The sequence below is a fragment of the Oncorhynchus mykiss genome, chromosome 8 (genome assembly GCF_013265735.2).
Source record: "Oncorhynchus mykiss isolate Arlee chromosome 8, USDA_OmykA_1.1, whole genome shotgun sequence".
Lineage (NCBI taxonomy): Eukaryota > Metazoa > Chordata > Actinopteri > Salmoniformes > Salmonidae > Oncorhynchus > Oncorhynchus mykiss.
In genome coordinates, this window is record NC_048572.1 from 31,381,102 (window position 1) to 31,403,615 (window position 22,514).

Consider the following 22,514-nt stretch of genomic DNA (forward strand, 5'->3'; position numbering starts at 1 on the left):
CATTTGGGAGGAGGAGCACGTAGTCTACCATTGTAATTATGTTGTAAGCAAGTCGCAGATAGGCATGCGAATAGAATAAGTGAACAGGTAAACCTACTGGCAGTGACAAAATGGGTCTCTGAGTAGTAGGATATCTATCAGCAATTTCAAAAAGTCTCCAATTTGGTAGCCTGTATCTGGGTACTGAGTGGATGAACCGGCTCAAAGATGGTGGCATTTACAATAATCAAGGAGGAGGTTTGGAAACCGTTAGTCCTGGACCTATGACTGTCAATCAAAGGTCAACAAGAGGCGCAGAAATAAATACGTTTGAGAACGTAGGCCATATTGTTTTTTAGGGAACAAGCTGTTGATTTTTTTTGTCAAGTGATGAGCAATTTTAAGGACATTAAGCCGACTACCCGTCGACTGAGCTCGGATAATAATTCCGTGAGCAGCAATGACTGGGATATGGCCAATGATGTGTTTGTGTCCTGCTACGAGGAACCGATGGGAGAGACTATACACGGGGAGATGGACTCGGTCCAGTCCGGCTTGGAAATGCACTTGCCTCCGCTGTTGCTAGGCGATCACCGTTTATCTCAAGACGGCATGATATTGGGCCTAGTGGGTGAAACTTACTCGGGCTATCACTCTCTCCCCGACTCAGGGACAGGCTATTTGGACATCACAAACGACCTGAAGTACACCGAAAGTGATGGGAGTGTGACTACAAAGAAGCGGAACCGCTCCAACAGTTCCAGACACCGCGGGGAGGTCGTCACCGAGCTGGGACCCGAGGAAGTGCGATGGTTCTACAAAGAGGACAAGAAAACCTGGAAGCCATTTGTTGGACACGACTCTTTGAAAATTGAAGTAATTTACCGTAGATTATGTGAACTAAACCCCTGCAAGGTGAAATGTCGCAATCATGCCACCGAACCAGAGAACCCCAGTGGGTCAGCCACGGGGTCCGAGGCCCAACCGGAGGATGTGGCGGAGGGGGGAGCTGTTCAGACGGATCCGGCAACAGGAGAAGGGGAAGGTGGAGGGGAGGGAGGATACGAGACGGATGACATCGACCTGGATTCCATAAGTGTCAACGTTGAGGCTGTTTGCGTCAGAGGGGGTCTCTATGAAGTGGATGTCAAAGAGAAAGAATGTTACCCCGTCTACTGGAACCGTGAGTAGCCTATTCTTATCACTATAGATGTTTCTCTCTCTCGTGCTATTTGTCTTGTTAATAATATTGGTTTTATCACACTTATGCCATTCCTATTCAATAAGCATGTCATAACAGTCCCACATCTGTCCGAGCATAGAGCAAAGTTAGCCTACTGCTCATTCAATACCTGCTCATTCAATACAGATGGACCGACATGACCATACATCGCAACCCCTTTGTCCACAGAGCAGGACCGTATTCCTGTGATGAGGGGCCAGTGGTTCATCGACGGCACGTGGCTTCCTCTGGAGGAGGACGAGAGTGACCTCATCGAGCTGGAGCACCTGGCCCGTTTTCGTGGCCACCAGATGAGGGAGATCTACGAGACTGCCACCGAGGCGGTGACCACCGCAGTGGACAGCAAGGACTGTAAAGTGGATGGACTCAATGGCAAGTGGGGACAGGGGCGTGCCATGTTGGGCGTCTGGCGTGACAGTGTTGATGAAGGGTGTATTGTGTCACATTCTATGTGAATGATATAGATGAACAACACACACCGGTTCTGGGCCCAAAAAACAAACACTTTGAATAAGGAAAGAAAATAACGTGGCTAGAACTTCGCACATGGCTACCGCAGAAAACAAAAACAAGCGATTCTTATTGGACAATTTCATATCTGGACAATTTTCTTCCGTTTTATTACCTACTGAACACGACCCTTGATTGAGTGCATGCAAGCGGTGTATGGAAGTGGGATTTCTACAAAAGTCACTGGAGACTTAATTCACATTAACGGAAGGAAGTTATTAGGTCTATGTTAATTAATTTCCCTCTTGATTCTTACAGCGATCCACAGTTTGAAACTGAGCCGAAGCCATGTGGACTGGCACAGTGTGGACGAGGTGTATCTCTACAGTGATGCCACCACCTCCAAGATCGCACGCACTGTCACCCAGAGACTGGGCTTCTCCAAAGGTTTGTATCCCCACTGAGGTGAAATAAGAATCCTCTGTGTTTCACTGCCTACAACGAGGTGTATAACATCTAACTTAAAACCTGCAGGTACAATTGTGCACCTATGGTTATAATGCATTATAAGCCTTGTCATAAGGATGCATTTTTTTTCATCTCATAATGATCCTGAGTAAAAACATCCATTTTGACAGAAAGAACTAGCAATCTTTTGTGGGATTTGCTCAAATACTGTGTTTCTGTACTGTATAAAACTACATTTACAGTGTTCTGTATAATAACTGGTATAATTCCCCTGTGTCCTCCTCAGCTGGCAGTAGTGGGACGCGTCTCCATCGGGGCTATGTGGAGGAGGCAGCGCCCGAAGACACACCGCCCGAAACAACACACATTGTCTTTGTGGTGCATGGGATTGGCCAGAAGATGGATGAGGGCCGCATCATCAGGAACACAAGCATGTGAGTTACAGGAACAATGAACTCTGTTATAATACTGTATAAAACCCTATCAGAACCTGCCATAGAGTTTTATACAATCTCATATGTTTATAGTCTAGTAGTATTGTACGGAAAGCGAGCAGAGTGGGAGAAAGGATACCAACGATTGGACCTGGAAGATTCAATCTAAAGCTGTCGCGGCACCATTGTTTATGATCACTTATTCACAGCTATGTTGTGCAATAATAATGCGCTCATAAAGCTTCATGAAGAGGGTATTCCTAGAAAATATGACCAAACATTCTTGGTAGTGTAACGTTTGTTTATGCGCATCTGCCTCTGTGCCTTTATTCGTCTACAGGATGAGGGACGCTGCGAGGAAGATGGAGGAGAAGCATTTCTCCGATCGTTCCACAGAGCATGTGGAGTTCCTTCCTGTGGAGTGGAGGTCCAAACTGTGCCTGGATGGAGGTATGTTTGGCCACACCTACTTTGTGACCTATTGAAGACCTGAGTGGTCGAGAAACGTTGTCGCCAATAAACCTCATGGTAGCATAGATGGCAGGGTGTAGAGTCCGGTTTTTATCGTATGTGTATGTGTATCTTTTTCTTGTCTTGTCTCTCTTGCAATGAGACAGACCTGTATACATAAAGGTGAAATAAAATATCCCTTTAAGTAGTAACATCAGCTATTAGTGTGTATAGATAGGTCATTTTGCTTGTAGTCCCACTGTTTGACATACCGGAGGGACTGAAACGTCTATGTAGGTGACTTGGTGTGTGTGTGTGTGTGTGGTTGTGTGATGGTTGCAGACACCGTGGACTCCATCACTCCAGACAAAGTTCGAGGACTCAGAGACATGCTCAACAGCAGTGCTATGGACATCATGTACTACACCAGCCCTCTGTACAGAGACGAGGTGAGACTCTCTTAGTTAATGGCACCACCCATTCATTAACATTCCAAATAAATGACCATGAATCCTATGAGCCCCTCCTCCCCATGTTTGGTGCCACTGTATGTCTGTAGAGTAGACAACTATAGGGGCCCACTGGTCACTGTGAGTCAAATAAACATACAGTAGACATATGATAGTGTCCACTTTCGCATGCCATGTGTCTAGACACACACACACACACACACACACACACACACACACACACACACCTGTCTGCATGTCCTATGCATATTTTACCACATACACGCACACACTCAATCTCAAATTCTAATATCTACCAATTTGCAGTTGCAGCCTAATACACAAATGTAATTCATCATGCTTTGTGTGTCTGTAGATCACTAGGGGTCTAACTCAGGAGCTGAATCGTCTATACACACTCTTCTGCATGCGGAACCCCGAGTTTGAGGAGAGTGGTAAGGTGTCCATCGTGTCCCACTCCCTGGGTTGTGTCATAACCTTCGACATCATGACAGGCTGGGACCCCGTACGCTTCCATCATGAAGAACTATCGCCGGAGCCAAAAGAGATGCAAGAGTGCTGGTCAAGCTATCAGGAACGTCACCTACAAGAGGAGCTGAGACTCACACGACTCAGGTAGGTAGACACTCAATAGCCAGGGTCAGGCTCTAATTTCCCCTCCCCCCAAAAATATTATTTTGTTTTGTCATTGTTGTTTGGAACCCACTGAACGCAAGTCGTCGTCAAGTTTGCCACCCCCCAACCCGTCCGTTGGTTGTGCCTGTTTAGCTGCCGTGTACGGAGCTCGTGCGCTCCCAGTACCCAAACATGCATGGCTTGAGAGATGCGATCACAGGTCAAGTGTTTGTAGCTAGCTACCTAGTTTATATATCAACAGTACTGCCAACAGTATCACCCCCACCCCAGGCTTGACTCGTTGCACACGGGATGCTGGGCGTGCTTTGGCAGGACCCGCCGGGTGCCCTGTGTGTCCTGATAGGACCCAGGCCACACCCCCTCTTTATAGAGCCCCACAGAGGTGTCATATAATACCCATAAAACCTAACCGTCAAACGCGAATGGTTCCAATCATTTTTCCACCATTCATTTTTCCCATAGGGGAATATAGAAACACTTAAAATAAGGGCTGTGTTTTGTGTAGGCTTACCCTGGTGTGACTTTTTGATAACCATGTAAATCTCTCGGACAAGGTGACTTTTGTCTATATATTCGTCTCTATTTACTCTCAAGATTCAAAAATGCTAATTAGCATCAAAGTAGACATCACGCAAGACTACAAACCCCTGCAAGCAAATCCCTGCGTCATCTTTAGCTGGCACCTTTGCTAACGCGTAAATGTAAAGGAATTTAGACAATTTATTCATTACTACAGTTAGCTAACATTAGATAGTTAATCCAGAGATTCTTACCTTTGCCTCGATTCAGCAGTCTCGTCCAGATCATCATGGCATTTGTAGTTCTTTATGACAGCCAGCAGCTAATTAGCATTTCATTTGTTGGGTGTAAAATACAAGCAAATATATTGATAAACGCCACGTTGTCCGAGACCAATTTAGACGGTTATTAAAACGCCACGCCATAGTAAGCTCACACGAAACACAGACCCATTATTTTGTGTTTCTGAAATCCCCTGTGGGGAAAATGTATGGTGGAAAAACGATTGGACCCATTTCTGTTTGACCACTAGGTTTTTATGGATATTATGATTCATACTGTTGTACTCTATGGTGTTGTTAACGTGTTTGTTGTCTTTGTAAAATAATTCACTTTAAATAGTACAAAAAACAACATGTACTGCCACAGCAGCATAAAATTGTATTAACACTTGTTAACACTTGCTTTAGCCTATATCATCATCAATATTTGGTCTGGTTGGCTGATAGCCGCAGCAGATAGAGGCAGAATGACATAAAGAGGTAAATCACAATCAGTAAAAGAAATTGAGCTAGCTATCTTGTAGATTTACATCAGTCAGCAACATCAATGATCACCCGATTTTCCCGATGGCATTCATGTCTTTAAGAGGGAATGTAACTAGCTTGCTTACAATTTGTGATAATGAGAGAGTGTGTTGTTTTAGAAATAAATAGATCTTTGCAGAGATACACTATATATAATATTTTTTTTAAAGAATATGGACACCCATTCAAATTAGTGGATTCGGCTATTTCAGCCACACCCGTTGCTGACAGGTATATCAAATCGAGCACACAGCCACGCAATCTCTATAGACATACTTTGGCAGTAGAACGACCTTCCTGACGAGCTCAGTGGCTTTCAACGTGGGACCGCCATAGAGTGCCACCTTTCCAGAAAGTCAGTCTGGCAAATTTCTGCCCTGCTAGAGCTGCCACGGTCAAATGTAAGTGCTGTTATTGTGAAGTCTAGGAGCAACAATGGCTCAGCCGCGAAGTGGTACGCCGGACAAGCTCACAGAACGGGACCACCGAGTGCTGAAGTGCATAGGGCGTCAAAAAAAACATCTGTTCTTGGTTGCAACTCTCACTACTGAGTTCCAAACTGCCTCTGGAAGCAACGTCAGCACCAAGAACTGTTCGTCGGGAGCTTCATGAAATAGGTTTCCATGGCCGAGCAGTCGCACACAAGCCTAAGATCACCATGCGCAATGCCAAAGTTTGGTGGAGGAGGAATAAGGATCTGGGGTTGTTTTTCATGTTTTGGGCTTGGCCCTTTAGTTCCAGTGAAGGGAAATCTTAACGCTACAGCATACAATGACATTCTAGACAATTCTGTGCTTCCAACTTTGTGGCAACAGTTTTGGGAAGGCCTTTTCCTGTTTCAGCATGACAATGCCCCCGTGCACAAAGTGAGGTCCATACAGAAATGGTTTGTTGAGATCAGTGTGGAAGAACTTTGGGATGAATTGGAACACCCGACATCAGTGTCTGACCTCACTAATGCTCTTGCGGCTGAATAGAAGCAAGACCCCACAGCAATGTTCCAACATCTAGTGTAAAGCCTTCCCAGAAGAGTGGAGGCTGTTACAGCGGCAAAGGGGAGACCAGCTCCATATTAATGCCCATGATTTTGGAATGAGATGTTCGACGAGCAGGTGTCCACATACTTTTAGTCACGTAGTGTATGAATTATGAAAGTATTTTTATTTTATTCTTTTATCTCCCTGAAACGTCTGTTCACGGCCCTGGCCAGGGTCAAATTCATTAGGCACCAAACAGGGGGGAAAAAAATGGCTCAAACAGGGAGGGATTACTTCAACTTTCAAACTCATTTTCTGTAGGATTTTTTTGTTGCTACGGTGTTTCCTATTGAATGCGACCCAGATCCCACCGCCATTTGTCCCCAGTGTTGAATGTTTATGTTTCATTTACGGTTGTGTGATAATATTGGTGTTGCATTCATGTCTAAAGGTTACGGGATTTGGAAAATCAGTTTGCTGGTTTGCAATCCCCATCATCTGAAGGTTCTTCTTCAGCCTTGAAATTTAAGGTGACAAATTCCATATTTCATTCCTTCTAATTGTTATGACAGATAGATTGAGCCATGGATTTAACCGCGGTTCCCCTCTGATTTTCTCTGTGCCTTTTATTTTGTTATAGGTGGAGAACTTCTTTTGCATGGGTTCTCCCCTGGCCGTGTTCTTGGCGTTGCGAGGGATCCGACCGGGGAACAACGTGACCCAGGATCACATCTTACCCAAATCCATCTGCCAACGTCTCTTCAACGTCTTTCATCCTACCGACCCTGTGGTGAGCCAACCAACTGAACCAGACAGTAGAGTCATTCAGTCATGCATTCAGTCACTGATGGTATACTGTAGCAGATCCGTAAAGGATTGGAAGGGAAAGGGGCTCAGGAAGGGCTTTGGTAGGGGTGGAAACATACCTGCTGTTTCCGTTTGTGCTTCCAGAGTCAAATCAAGTGGCTGGCTAGATAGTGTACGTACAATTTGGTTTTGGGTTCCGGTTCCGAGATTGCTGATGGCATGATGGAAGTGCTTAATGATGCCTATGGCTGTATTTTCAGGCGTACCGATTGGAGCCCCTAATCTTAAAGAACTACAGTAACATTTCACCTGTCCAAATACACTGGTGAGTAGTGGATTTAGTATTTGATTTTGAGTAGAATAGATCACAGTCAGTACACACGACCACACACACACACACACACACATATATTGGGACAGCACAGAATCGGCAGCAGAGCAGCACCCTTGGAGCAGTTTTGTACGAATCAGTGTTTGTGAATGACATGTATTGTATTGTGACCGGGATCTACAGGTATAACACAAGTAGTCCGACTCCGTACGACCAGATCCGTCCCACGCTTCTCAACCCTGCACTGAAGGAAAGTGCATCTGTCTCGGACACAGAGAGCCTCCCTAGCCCCTGTACCTCCCCCCCTCAGGCCCGAAGACACTACGGAGAGTCCATTACGAACTTGGGGAAAGCCAGTATTATGGGTGAGAGAGAGAATGAGTGACGGGGGGAGGAAGGGAGAGACATAGTGACTTTCAGTGGTGGATTCTTCATTTTTATCTCCTTGCTTTTTAGACTTTGCTCTTTGTTTATCTTGTTGGTGTTTTTTACTTTGGTCTTTCCTGAAATTGGCTTATTTTGTTATTTTATAGTATAGAGAGTGGGCTGTTTGGCTTTAGTCAAGGACAGACCTACGCATTAAGATATATATATATATGTGTGTAATAATTTTTTAATTCTGTGGAAATACCTAATTTTTGCTCGCTGAAACAGAAGTAGATTGCATAGCTGATGTAGCAGCAAGCCAAGCACAGAACCACTGTCCAGAAAACCCAGCCTCAACAAATCAATGGAGAGCCATTAAGTCTTGTCACAGGGATTGACACTATAGAACCTATGAATAAAGGATTTCCTTCATTCATGATTAGATAGTCTTTTTACAGAACACTTTGCAGTATAGGACCAAGTCTAATGCAATTATGTAAATCAACGGGTGTGAAAGGTACAGTATAAATGTCCCCTTGTTTTCCTGCCTATATCTGTGAGAAGTTAGTAGACTTATGTGTTGTCCTGTGCTGTGCCATGTGACCGTGAGTGTGTGCATGTGTGCTTGTCTGTCTTTGAGTTTCGCTGTGTGCTCTCTGTCTCGGCAGGCGCGGCAAGTCTCGGCAAAGGCATCGGCGGGATCTTCTTCTCCCGCTTCTCGCGCTCAAGTGGTCACGTGGGCGGCGTGGAGGAGGAGCCTTCCGACTCGGAGGGCGGGGTCTTAGAGGTGGATAATGCCGTGTCAGGGGAGGAGGGCGTGGCTGCGGAGTTAGTGGAGAAGTTAGCGGTAGTCGAGGAGACGAGAGAAATAGAGCACTCCATGTCTCGTTCCACCTCGGCTATCCTGGACAACACCACATGTACGTATCCCTATACCAGATCTATTCAACCGAAGCATCTACCTTAGTGCTCCCCACAGATCTGGATCAATTATGCATTGCAAATATTTTATACGAAATTGTTGAGGTGTGCTTGATTTAGCTTGTCAGGCACAATCAATCAGTCAGTCAAATGTGTCTGTAAAGCCCGTTTTACATCAGCAGTTGTCACAAGGTGCTTTTACAGTAACCCGGCCCTAGAGCCAAGCAAAGGCAGAAGCAAGAGCACAGTGGCCAGGAAAAACTAATTGGAAGGAAGAAATCTATAAACTCTGCCCTGTAGTACAGTTCCAAAAGGTATTCTTTGGCTGTACCCCTAGGATAACTCTTTTTGGTTCCAGGTAGAACTATTTTGGGTTCCATGTACAACCCTCTGTGGAAAGGGTTCTACCTGGAACCTAAATAGGTTATTCAAAGGGTTATTCTATGGGGGGGACAGCCAAAGAACCAAACCGGTGTCATAACCAAAAGTGCAAACTCATGCTAGGCAGGCTAAATCAAGCACATCGTAATTATTTTTAAGTATATGAAAAATGTATTGGACCCTACTCCCTCATATTGTTTTCGAAAGCCAGCAGTGAATTTTTGACAGAGGTTTCCCTATTGCGTTTTGTAACTGCTTTGTCCCCGTATCTATGGCTAGTATTTAAAGTGTGTGTTTTGTGTGTGTGTGTGTGTGTTTGTTGTGAAACTCTTTGTCTTTCTGTGTGTTACAGTGGAGTTGGAGAGGCGTATTGACTTTGAACTGCGAGAGGGCATGGTGGAGAGCCGCTATTGGTCGGCGGTGACCTCTCACACTGCCTATTGGTGTTCACACGACGTGGCACTGTTTCTTCTCACTTTCATGTACAGACAGGAGTATCCCACTCAGCTCTCTGAGGATAACCCAGAGTTATCCTAACCCACAGCCAACACACACACAAACACACCCACTTGATCTTGCAACCAGACCGAGGAGACATGTCTGTGTGTCAGAGACCACTCCACAGCCTGTGGTCAGCTGGTGGTGATCTCGTCAGAGACCGTTCCCTTTACCCTACGGGTTCTAATAGTGACTGTTCCTCTAATGTTCCCAATGCTGTCAATTCATCCACCCCTGTGGGTTTATTGAATACCGTCTCCCCTCCAAAGCACCCACCAACCCCAATTAAGACTGTTCCTCTTTCCTGTGACCGTAAATGATGACTGTGTCTCTTGGACTGTGTTGGTGTCGGACACAGCTTTGACTCGGTCTGTGTGACTCCTGAAACTGTAGCCATGGCTCAAGCCTAACCTCTCTCAACTCTGAGCATCAACACTCATTCAGATGTTTAGCCTGTTGAGAGAGTTACATTCAAATCCATCCTTTCATGGTCTGAATGCCTCAGAGAAGCACACTGAAACCCGTTCAATTGCATCGTTTGATTTCAACCCGTCAGGTCGATCAAAGTGGATTGTTATGGAAGGGTTGAAGTAGCCAGACGGAAACACTGCACTCACCATTGTTTTATCCGTTCAGTTTAACCTGGCTAGGGTTAAAGCCAAATGAATGATGATGACATTGGATGGAGCATACTTAGACTAAATGAAATGCAGCTCTATACACTAACTGTACTGCTGCGACGATGCGTGGAGTCGCCAAATTATGTTTACACTAACTGACTAACTGCAAGACTAGGCTGAAAGATACTAATGTTAGATACACAACTTGAACAAAGTTGCCAAATACAGTTTTTGTTTAGCTCTCTCTTATAACAGTGGCAGGTTCGGTCGGTTTTGCTGGTCCATAGGAAGGCCGGCCGAATTGCTTTGTTCTATTGTGAATTGTCTTGTTCGAAAAGAGCACTCCATTTGTAATACTAACACTGACATGTTGCACATATACGGTAGCTTTAAAAAAAATTTGGCACTTTCTAGTCAGGCAACGAACAGAGATACGACATATCGGTAAAACAACAGTAAAACACACACATGAAGGACTCAAAATGTTTCATGTGCATCCATTGATCTGAAACAGAGTAGCAGTAGAGAAGTCTGCAGAGTACACTCCTTACAATTCTAACACTTGATTTAAATCAATAACTATTCGGGCCAAAATGAAAAGGAAGCATGATGTGCAGTATGTATGTAGACAGGGATGAATATGCTCTGCTTAAGATTGTCTTACTAGTAGTGGGGGATTGTAGCATGCCACATTGAAAGTCACCTGGAGGGTTCCTCCATGATTTTTTAAAGTAAAAAAAAACAAACAAATGTATTACACTAATACAGAGTGACATCACTCAAATTGGATCTCTGCCATAATCAAGGATCAATCAAGCTTGCCATCAGGAAGTTTTTTTTAAATATGTTTGGTGTCATGTATTTTGTACACAGTATGTGTTAAGAGTTTGCCTTTTTGCCGTCTTGTGAATGTTTGCTGTTTAAGTTCTCCTCAGATGTGTTTGAGTCCATCCCTTGTTAAGTCATACTGTCAGATTCCCAGGTATGCTACTGTGTCATCCCGTTGCGTCTGCGCTTACAAATGCCTGATTCACACTATATGGCCGAGCGGAACTGTACTGTGCTGGCACAGATATTTTCTTTTCACTTTGTCCTTTCTAGCGTCATTCCAGCAACTATGGTGTATACGTTACCAGGCCAGTTCCAATACAGCTTGGTTAAGTTTGGCTCAGTAGTGTGAAAAGAGGATTTAGAGGATTTTGTTTGTGCTTCACTCCTTGGTTTTGCATATCCTTGTTTACATGTCACACTGTCACTGTTACACTCAAACATAGCAAGCTGATACCTCCTTCTTCCTTATGTTACAACTTACCCATTCATGTGCCATAATGTGTAACTGACATAGATATCTTCTCTTAATTGTGCATAGAGTTGTCATTCAAGGCTAAATGTACTGTACCCTAAGGGCATTGAATTGTGATTGATTGTGTTGTGGGTAGTCCATTCTTCAGCTATACTCCCATTTGCCTTGCACTAGAGGACATGTTTCCACTTACTGCCCAATCCACTGTCATGCTCATTGCTCACTCTTTTTAACCTGTGTTTTGTTCAAATGAATGACGTAATGCTTAACCTTGGTAACCCTTTTGTTATACATTAAAATGTATCTCTACAGCTGTCTGTCTGTGGTCTCAGTTTATTCATATGTGCTCATGAACAAAGACAAGACGGCCCATCGGTCATTCCACCAATTAGGTGCCTTTTGAGTAGTGTAACTTCACCTAATTTTAACATTCTGTCAAAAAGAGCATATGTTCATACCTAACAAAAAACAGATGGCTTTCCCATCTGAAGAGGTTAAATAAAAAAAATACTCCAGTAAGTGCCAAATAAAGTAACAAGGTTGACCGTAACAGTGTTGACGACTTCATCTTAAATCAGCCATAAATCTCCTGTGACGGGGAATGGAAGCTTGTTGTGTGCAACAGGGAGGGGCAATCGAAAGCAAGCTTGACAATTTTTATATTTATATCTAGCTTGTCTATGGGTAACAGGGTTAACGTGTTATGCTCGCCCCTTTTAAGTTTTCAACCACAAAACACCAGAAAATGGGAAAAAAAGAATAGAACCAGCTCACTATGATTTGACTATTAGATGTTCAATGTGTCTTCAGATCTTCTTTTTTTAAGGAGTAGTTTCACCATGTTAAAACGAGAGTTCAGGTCACATGACAGGGTTGTCCTTAAAATGAGGGACAGTTGATTTTTTATTTTATTTTTACCTTAAAATTCATCACTAATCACATGAAATACATAATGATCTTCAGAAAGTACTTTGTCAAAACAACAAAATAACTAGAGCTTTGTAATGATGCTGAAAACTTCGGAGACATTTTGGAGGAATCACAGAGGGACATTTTGTCACGTTAGTCTTTATTCATATAAAAATAATTGGATTTATTGAATTTTCCATGTGGTCACTCAATGTAATATAACAGGCTTTTAAAATCAAATATTTGTGCACAATTTCTACTTAAAATATTAAAGGGATGCAAAAGGCTCTCATTTCGTGGATCAATCCCAATATCTACGCTTTTTAAAGTAGTTTCATGTCCAAGGAAGTTTTTACAGTACTGAAAGAGTACAAACATTTTTTTAATCAATATGTTCCAGATATTTGCAACCTGCAAATAATAAAGATAATTATGTTAAACCAAGATTAATATTTATATTTATTAAAATGTATTGTAATGAGATTCAACTCAACAGTACAATTTCCCACGTGACTTCTAACTTGCTCAAATGGGATGGCGTCCCAGACAGATTCGCCTTCTCCGCAAGGCTTGCTGTTGTTGTGTGACAAAACAACACCGCTATAAGGCGTTGGAATAGTTTGGGTGAGCATTACTGCAGCTTCCCTGTTTCTGCGTCTCGAAGGAGTGAGGGGTAAAACAACAAAACAGGTATTGTAAACGATTATTTCTGCTCTCTTGCAAATTGTTCTGAAGGCCACCATGGAGAATTTTTATTGCAAATCATTTTGCGACGATTCATTTAATTCACTCCGGTCAAGTAAAATAGATCCACAACTGATTTAAATGATCTGCCACTTTTAAAGGTGTAACGTTCACCACTTTACTAGTTAGAAATAACCCTCTAAGGGTCCTTGATGATTAATGATGGTCCATATATGGCACACAGGAAATCAAGATTACGTTAATGAATATGTATATATCAATGTTTCATTCACTTCTCACTTACTCCCCCGCTACTCTCCCTATGGACATTCCCCCCCCCCCCAACGGATACTTACCCTGCCCCCACCCACCAATGGACTTTTATCATTGCTACACTTGTAAATGTGTAATATATATTTTAATTATAGTCTCGTTCACTTCTCTTTGACCTGCACTGTTGGAGCTCAGGGGCATAATAATTTCACTGTACACTGCAATTACATCTGTGACTCTGTGCATGTGACTACTAAACAAATCTAATCTTCAGTCTCACTGTCTACTATCTTCATAGATCACTCATCCAATATCCTCCACCCAGTCCCACCATGAATATCCAGTCCGCTATCAACAGGGCGGTGTTTGCTCCCCGGGATGAGAGGATGCTAGTGGCTGTGGAGGTGAAGAGGAGAAAAAGGAAAAGGGTCCCCTTTCTACCCACTGGAGGCAAGGGAGAATACATGACATACATCTGTTTGTCAGGTAACACCTGCTTTTTTTTTAATGTATACAACAACATGACTACATCTGCATTCAGCATTTGTTTTGTTGGATTTTTTTTGTTGTTGATGTCTCTGTGTAGGTGGTGATCTAAGATGAGTTTTGCCTTTTTAAGGATGCACTATGCAGACATTGTCATAAATAAGTGTATTTGACAACAAGCAAGTGTAGAGAATCACTACCAGTTAAACTGTTGTGTAATATATTTTCCATTGCCAAAAATATAGTATTTTCTGCTGTTTTGAAACTGGTGTACAAAACTGAAAGTAAAAGTCTCTCAAACTAAACTTAAGAACATGAAGCATAGAAATTATGCACATAGAACAGATCTACAGCTTTTTAGACTGGCTTTCAATATGAATGACAGATCTATAACTCATTTGGTCAGGTAAGCCCAAAAAGTTACATATTTCAGCTTTAAATCATAATGAATAAGAGGGGAGAGACTTAATCCAGACGAGCAGTCCTACATTGAGACTCGACGTGAATACGGGCCCGGGTATATTGAGATGACAGGTTGATAGATCAGTGTGACTTTTACAGTTCACTGTCCTGTTGCTACTCTGTAGTCCTGTTACAGTGCCTTGCGAAAGTATTCGGCCCCCTTGAACTTTGCGACCTTTTGCCACATTTCAGGCTTCAAACATAAAGATATAAAACTGTATTTTTTTGTGAAGAATCAACAACAAGTGGGACACAATCATGAAGTGGAACGACATTTATTGGATATTTCAAACTTTTTTAACAAATCAAAAACTGAAAAATTGGGCGTGCAAAATTATTCAGCCCCCTTAAGTTAATACTTTGTAGCGCCACCTTTTGCTGCGATTACAGCTGTAAGTCGCTTGGGGTATGTCTCTATCAGTTTTGCACATCGAGAGACTGAAATTTTTTCCCATTCCTCCTTGCAAAACAGCTCGAGCTCAGTGAGGTTGGATGGAGAGCATTTGTGAACAGCAGTTTTCAGTTCTTTCCACAGATTCTCGATTGGATTCAGGTCTGGACTTTGACTTGGCCATTCTAACACCTGGATATGTTTATTTTTGAACCATTCCATTGTAGATTTTGCTTTATGTTTTTGATCATTGTCTTGTTGGAAGACAAATCTCCGTCCCAGTCTCAGGTCTTTTGCAGACTCCATCAGGTTTTCTTCCAGAATGGTCCTGTATTTGGCTCCATCCATCTTCCCATCAATTTGAACCATCTTCCCTGTCCCTGCTGAAGAAAAGCAGGCCCAAACCATGATGCTGCCACCACCATGTTTGACAGTGGGGATGGTGTGTTCAGCTGTGTTGCTTTTACGCCAAACATAACGTTTTGCATTGTTGCCAAAAAGTTCAATTTTGGTTTCATCTGACCAGATCACCTTCTTCCACATGTTTGGTGTGTCTCCCAGGTGGCTTGTGGCAAACTTTAAACTACACTTTTTATGGATATCTTTAAGAAATGGCTTTCTTCTTGCCACTCTTCCATAAAGGCCAGATTTGTGCAATATACGACTGATTGTTGTCCTATGGACAGAGTCTCCCACCTCAGCTGTAGATCTCTGCAGTTCATCCAGAGTGATCATGGGCCTCTTGGCTGCATCTCTGATCAGTCTTCTCCTTGTATGAGCTGAAAGTTTAGAGGGACGGCCAGGTCTTGGTAGATTTGCAGTGGTCTGATACTCCTTCCATTTCAATATTATCGCTTGCACAGTGCTCCTTGGGATGTTTAAAGCTTGGGAAATCTTTTTGTATCCAAATCCGGCTTTAAACTTCTTCACAACAGTATCTCGGACCTGCCTGGTGTGTTCCTTGTTCTTCATGATGCTCTCTGCGCTTTTAACGGACCTCTGAGACTATCACAGTGCAGGTGCATTTATACGGAGACTTGATTACACACAGGTGGATTGTATTTATCATCATTAGTCATTTAGGTCAACAGTGGATCATTCAGAGATCCTCACTGAACTTCTGGAGAGCGTTTGCTGCACTGAAAGTAAAGGGGCTGAATAATTTTGCACGCCCAATTTTTCAGTTTTTGATTTGTTAAAAAAGTTTGAAATATCCAATAAATGTCGTTCCACTTCATGATTGTGTCCCACTTGTTGTTGATTCTTCACAAAAAAATACAGTTTTATATCTTTATGTTTGAAGCCTGAAATGTGGCAAAAGGTCACAAAGTTCAAGGGGGCCGAATACTTTCGCAAGGCACTGTATGTACAACTCGCTTGTTCAGTAGGTTATTGAAAATAAAAGTCTCATAGTGGCATTGTCTAAACAGAAGGATGCAGAGTTATTCATCGTGTTGCAAGAACGACATTGTGCTGCTGGTAATCTAAGATCTTTGCATCTCATCTCTGTCAGAGGACATGGATCCTAGAATTGAGCAGGAGGGGTCATTCACATATATTTAGCTGTGTTCAGTGTCACCCGTCGCTATTGTTACTGTGATGAAGTCACCCAGAGCCATGGTCATTCACTGGCCCTACCCAAACACCACTGATGGGTGGGTGATGGCTGGCTGGGTGTCCTCAGCTGGCACTGCCATTCCCCCCCCCCCCCCCCCAATTACAAAACCCTCATATCGTGTGAACAAGAGAAACCACTGAAGAAGAATAAGCATTGGTGGTCTGTTTGTTGATCTGTGATGGCGACTGATCGCTAATGCCTTCTGTGTTGGGTTAATTTGTTCACAATGAAACACATATCCATTACTGGATAGCCAGTCTTTTATCAAGTGTCTTTTAATCTTGATTCTAGTAGGGAGTACATTTACATCCTCTATTGTGGGTGTTATGAAGTGTGCTTGCTTACCTTTCAGTATTGGCATATTTGTAAACCCTTGACTCCTCTCAATTCCCCAGTGACCAATAAGAGGCCAGCTCAGCTCCTCATCACCAAAGTCAAGCAGTTTGGGGGCTCCGCCCCCTTCACCAGAAGGTCACAGTGGGCCGTGGAGCAGCTTCGCCAGGTCAACGGCATCAACCCCAACAAGGTGACCTCACCACCAGTATACATGCCTATTGGCTGGGATGTTTAGACCACTATTCCCCCTACTGTCCTGTGACCTATACTGTATCCCTCCTGTGTGTCTCCCTCAGGACTGCCCAGAGTTTGACCTGGTGTTCGACAACGCCTTTGACCAATGGGTGGCCAGCTCAGCGCCAGAGAAGTGCATCTTCATCCAGATCATGTACCACGCCTGTCAGACCTATTGGGAAGGCAAGGAGGGGGTCCCTGGTAGCCCAGCCGGGGACCAGCAGAAGGGGCAAAGAGGTCAAGGGGGCCAGGGTAGCCCAGGGGCCCAAGGGGGCCAGGGTAGCCCAGGGGCCCAAGTGGGCCAGATAGGAGGACCAGTGGCCCAGGCTAGACGGAAGAGCACTGTGGGTCCCAGGCCCCATCATACTGAGTTTGTCAACTGTCAGTCCAAACTCACAGGAGGTAAGGGGGTGTTGAAGGATAAGCCCAGTCTATCAACAGTCGGTCCCAATTCACTTCCTTCTCCTTGGTCCTAACCCTTCCATGTTTTCAAATCGAAGTGCTAGTGGAAGGGTTAGGGAGTGAATTTGGGTCATGTGAGTGTGAATTGTTCTGGGACCACTGGGTCAACCCTAGGAGTGGCTTGTCTTATCATCTCATATAATATGGCAGGGACTCCCAATATCATGTTTGATTCTGTAGTTTCTATTTGCTTATTTTGATCATGGTTATAATACAGCTATTATCAGATTCCACTATTTGTGTCATTGTCATTCTAACAGATGCCTGCAAAATGAATCTGGTCCTGTACCGTTGCAAGGTCTTTTTCAATCGCATGAAGAAGGTGATGGTTTCAAACCAAAGCCGTTCTCAGGCTGGAGGTAAGTCAGTCAAAAAAAGCCCAAATAACCCCTAATACTCACTGAGTAGCAACACAATCTTTGCAGAGATGACAAAAGGCGTGTGGTGATGACCTTAGTAGGCCTGTGGCTGTGTCTGTTCTATTCTCATGGATTCCTAATCCTCTCTCAGGAGATGGCTGGGTTTGGTCTATTGTCTTCTGTTACACCTCTCCACTGCAGTAGAGAATGGCTCTTCTATGAGGTTGTGCCTAGATGAGTGGTGACTTTGTGTCCAAACCTCCTGCTAAAAAACAAAGGCTGGCCTTGAGTCTCCGGGGCAGGGAGACTGAGAAGGAACGCGGCTCCCCATTGAACCCGCTGACAGGGGGGTTGTCATGTGTAGCACTGGGAGAGGTGCCAGGCGGTAGCAGGGCCTAGAGACACAGAGCGACAGCAAATGTTGCGGTCTTTGTCCTAAGCTGACCAGTCCAGGGCTTGTATCCACAAAGCGTCTCAGTGTATGAGTGCCTTTTGGATCATAATGAATATTATTATATGAACAGATCCTAGATCAGCACTCCTTCTCTGACACTTTCACCCATGAATATACTGAACTCATGCCTAGGCTGTTTTATAATTGTTAATTATCACTGAACAGGATTTGTTTGCAGTCTTCTGAGTATCCTATCTCTGATGCACTATTCTCTGTCCCTGTGTGTTGTGCAGCAGGTCCTAGAGCAGGACCCAGTGGGCAGCGCCCTCCAGGGGGCAGTATGGGTAGTGTAGTCCAGAGGGCCAGCCAGGCCCTGCAGGAGCGTGGGGAGAGACTGGGCCGGGCTGAGGACAAGACGGTAGACCTAATGCACAAAGCCCAGCAGTTTGCAGACACTGCTCACAAGGTGTGACATTGTTGAATGTAAATAGTATAGACACACACGCTAACACACACAGATTCAGCATGTGGGTAAAAGTTTGACTTCACCCCCTGAGTTTGGTCCACTTTGGTCCCACTTTTATTATGAAGTGTGCATCATTCCACACTATGGCGATCCTGCTGTGTACGTTGACTTTGTTCAGAACGTTTACCCACTGAGAAAGCCAGCAGAGCTACAGTCAACCTCATCAACAAACAAAAAAATCAGGCCCTAGAATGCCCTCCCAAGTGGCCCATCGAAGTGAATAATTTTTTTATTTAATAGGAAATGATCTAGAATGTGTAAATTATGATTTTTCTTTCTCCTCTAGCTGGCTCTGAAGTATTCAAACTAGAGGCATATCTTCCCGTGGAACCGCTCCTGGAGTCTTTGGCCTGAATTGACTTGTTAATTCTATGTAATAACATTTTTACTAATCTTTGACTGAGTTGAAACTAATGGACTAATGTTGGACTGAGTTGAAACCAAGTGGTCACACTGCAATTCCTCTGTGAAGAGTCCTGTCTAGTACTGGGTTATTGCGCTTGCTATTAGGACTTAGACTGTGGACAAGCAACTGTCACTTGTGTCAGAAGGACTTTAAAATGTTTACAGGTGGGGAGGACGGCCCAGTTATGGACCCCCCCCCCCCCCCAGGATTAAAGAATGACCTTTCACCTCTAGAACAGGACCTGTGGTGTCCTTTCATGGGATAGAGTTTGTATACTGGATGGCAATGTAGTGTCACAATGCTCCCACTGTTTGAGTGTACATGTCTTCCCTGCTTCAGTAGCCTCTTCTCTGATAACAACGATTTTAGATTGTATTGATTAACTTTTGTGTTGTGCGGTTTTAGATATCTTAATATAGATTCATGAATTCACACAGTGAACAGCTGACAAGTGAAGTTGAGAACCTACGTGTCTCCACGATGAATGTATTTCTGTTTTTTTTTGTTTTTTTTGCTCATTGCATAAATTATTGCTCATTTATGACTGAATAGGCACACACAAAGAGCAGCTTGTGAATATTGGCACGAACCGATGCAACTCGGGTTGCAAATATATTCCTGGTGTTATTATTTTCCAGATTTTTTATCTCTGCGTTGTTGGGAAGGGCCTGTAAGGAAGCATTTCACTGTTAGTCTGCACCTGTATACGAAGTATGTGACGCAACCATTTTGTAGATTTCTTTTTTACAAATTGCACTTTCATTGAATGTTTGAATGGCATTGAATGCATAAGTGTGGCTCTTAAGGTTATTGTCTTCATGGTTGTCAGAGCAGGTGCAGGGGAACAAGGAACACCTGGCGAAATCTTTTCTTTGCATGATTTTGTAATGGTCTTGATTTCTTTGCTCTTTCTAAAGTGGAATATGCACACATTTGCTTTCAGTTTTTTTCCATGCTCAATTCCTCCAGTGCCCTTTCCCTGCTTGTATCAAAACCATTGATTAGTCACCAATCACTGTTCCAAATTCTAGTTAATTTTCCTATTTGATCCTTGCTCTTGTCTTTGTCTAATCGTGTTTGATTAATTGATCCCCTGAATTGTCACTGTCTTGTCACGTATGTCATCTGTTTTTGTCTCTTGTGCCATATCTACATGTATGCTGGTTCCATGTGAAAAGATTTGAGTGTAGCAGTTGGAATGGTGGGTTCATGTATGTAGACCAGGTCTCTTCTAGGTGAGGTCATAGGGAAGGTATTTAGTGTTGACGTGTGATGCACGTCCACTCAGCCGGCTCAATGCGGTAGCAAATTGATCCCGGGGACGACGTTGGTGTGATGAAGTTTCTGATTAACACTGTATAGATACCGTGGAGTTGGCTAGTGATGAGGAGACTGGTAGAGATGAGATGGTTCAGTTGGTTAGTGATGAGGGTTCGTTAGGATGAAGGTGTAGTTTTGATGCCCAGTGATAATGTTTTTATTCTACACACTACAGACAGTTTTGGGATGGAGTTTTCCTTTAAACTCTTACCTTTTGGTATTTTTTTTCCATTAGTCCATTGACATAGTTTCCATGTTTTTGCTTGTCAGCTATCAAGTTTTCTAGATATCGAACTTTAAAAACACAAATCATCCCTGAATGAGGCTTTTTGTGTCATATGATGCAGCAACAGAATGAAAATTGCATATCTTGAACTTGATTGCTGACGAGCAAAACATTTTGAGACCGTTAACAATGGACCAATGAAACAAACACCGAAAGACCGTTTTTGGGGTGGAGTTTTCCTTTAATTGAAATGCTTTAGCAGCTGGGGCAGTATGTCCCTCCTTTATGCTAAACGTCTCCCAGAAAGTGAGAGGGTCGTCTTACCTCTGTCTTCAGAGTACTCCTATTAGAATGACGCTTATTCTGTCGGCTAACTGTCAGGAGTGGAATCCAAAGAGGCCGCTTGTCGTAACTGCATGTTTTCTGTTGCTATGTTACTGCTGTGGCAAAATATGGGTTAGAATCTAAATGAATTGTCCAAGAAGAGTGCCTTACTACCTTTTTTTTTTTTTGTATAGCCTGATCGTGGAGTTAAACCCTGTACTGACGTCTGTTTTATTGTTCCTAGCAATGCAGAGTATTTAACATTGCCTTATACTACAGCGCTTCAAGTACTGTTTTACGTGTAAATGAGATTTCTTGTACTGTCTTTAATGAGAAGAAGAGCAATGACCTTAACACTCCTTTTTTTTTGAGCTAATAAATGAAATGGGACCCATCTGATGTTCTCTGTTTTCATTGTGATAGTGTCTCGTGTGTCCCTGGACAGGGGTACAGGGCGTTACTTTTGTTTGCCCTATTTCCCAACAGTAGAGGGTGCTCAAGCAGCAGTCAAATCCGATCCACCGCCCATCACAAATGATGTCGTTACTTAAGGCTATTCTTTGAACGTGTCAATATTTTTGCGTAGACAATGCAACACATTTGAATGTTCATACTGATAATGTAGGCGATAACCTATGGTCAGGCTTGTTTGTTAGGAATATTTTAGATCTGTCAAATTTCTCAGTCACCAGTGATTGTTCAGTAGAGGGAAATTAAGCTTAAAAGAACTGGAATCATTGTTTTGGGATCATAAGCTTTACTGCCCACGTGTTCAATCCAGTCATAACTCTGTCAAGCCACTCTCCAAACCAATAAACCATTCTCCAAAAATGTGGAAAATGTAGCTTATGCAACATCTGTCTGTATTTTCATATTGTATATCCAGGTGGCTTGGTGTGCATCTATGGATCTGAGGAAAAGCATTTCTGTTCTTTCTGGAGAATACAGTGCTTAACGTTGATGCAACTGTTATGATGCAACTAAAATGTAATGCATGAGGGATTTTTATTTTTATTTTTAAGTGCTTTTATAAATGCCAACATTGCTTTTGAGTCACCTACGCTCATGCAGGGCAAAACAGACACTGAGATGACTGGGATATAAATTGAAAACGATATCATTCATTGTATGTGGTGTGATACTGAATTTACAACATTTAAATGAACTACTTCGCTCCCGTTTTTGTACCATAGCTGTATTTTACGATTTACTCATTTAGTACCATTACCATAGTTGCAATTTGGTACCATATACTGTATTTAATCTACGATTCAGTTCTTATGTACCAGAGATGTCATTTAGAATTGACTCATTTAGTACCGTTAGGTATATTCTGATATTCACATCAGTATTACATAGTAGGCACAATGTTTAACATTCATGGTCACAACAGGAATTGTCAAGTGTGTCGTATCGACAAAATATATATTTCCTGATGCCTAAAG

At 43.1% G+C, this 22,514-nt stretch overlaps 2 protein-coding genes across 3 annotated transcripts; both read left to right on the plus strand.

Moving 5' to 3' along the window:
- Positions 1-5: 5 nt before the first annotated feature.
- ddhd1b (DDHD domain containing 1b) lies at positions 6-11,973 on the plus strand. Its single transcript, XM_021612316.2, has 13 exons — positions 6-1,162; positions 1,391-1,594; positions 1,991-2,119; positions 2,427-2,574; positions 2,915-3,024; positions 3,367-3,473; positions 3,850-4,109; positions 6,884-6,962; positions 7,073-7,222; positions 7,500-7,564; positions 7,754-7,935; positions 8,605-8,856; positions 9,591-11,973. Exons 1-13 carry the CDS (start codon positions 370-372, stop codon positions 9,773-9,775), a joined length of 2,664 nt encoding a protein of 887 aa, XP_021467991.2. The 5' UTR covers positions 6-369; the 3' UTR covers positions 9,776-11,973.
- A 1,119-nt stretch (positions 11,974-13,092) lies between these two features.
- On the plus strand, positions 13,093-21,463 carry stxbp6l (syntaxin binding protein 6 (amisyn), like). Of its 2 annotated transcripts, none has more exons than XM_036985286.1 (7): positions 13,093-13,258; positions 13,824-14,011; positions 16,878-17,008; positions 17,115-17,454; positions 17,775-17,873; positions 18,564-18,733; positions 19,080-21,463. In XM_036985286.1, exons 2-7 carry the CDS (start codon positions 13,858-13,860, stop codon positions 19,101-19,103), a joined length of 918 nt encoding a protein of 305 aa, XP_036841181.1. In that variant the 5' UTR covers positions 13,093-13,258; positions 13,824-13,857; the 3' UTR covers positions 19,104-21,463. The 2 variants fall into 2 exon arrangements, with proteins under 2 accessions (XP_036841181.1, XP_021467994.2); XM_021612319.2 differs by having other exon boundaries at positions 13,094-13,258; positions 18,561-18,733.
- Positions 21,464-22,514: the final 1,051 nt, after the last annotated feature.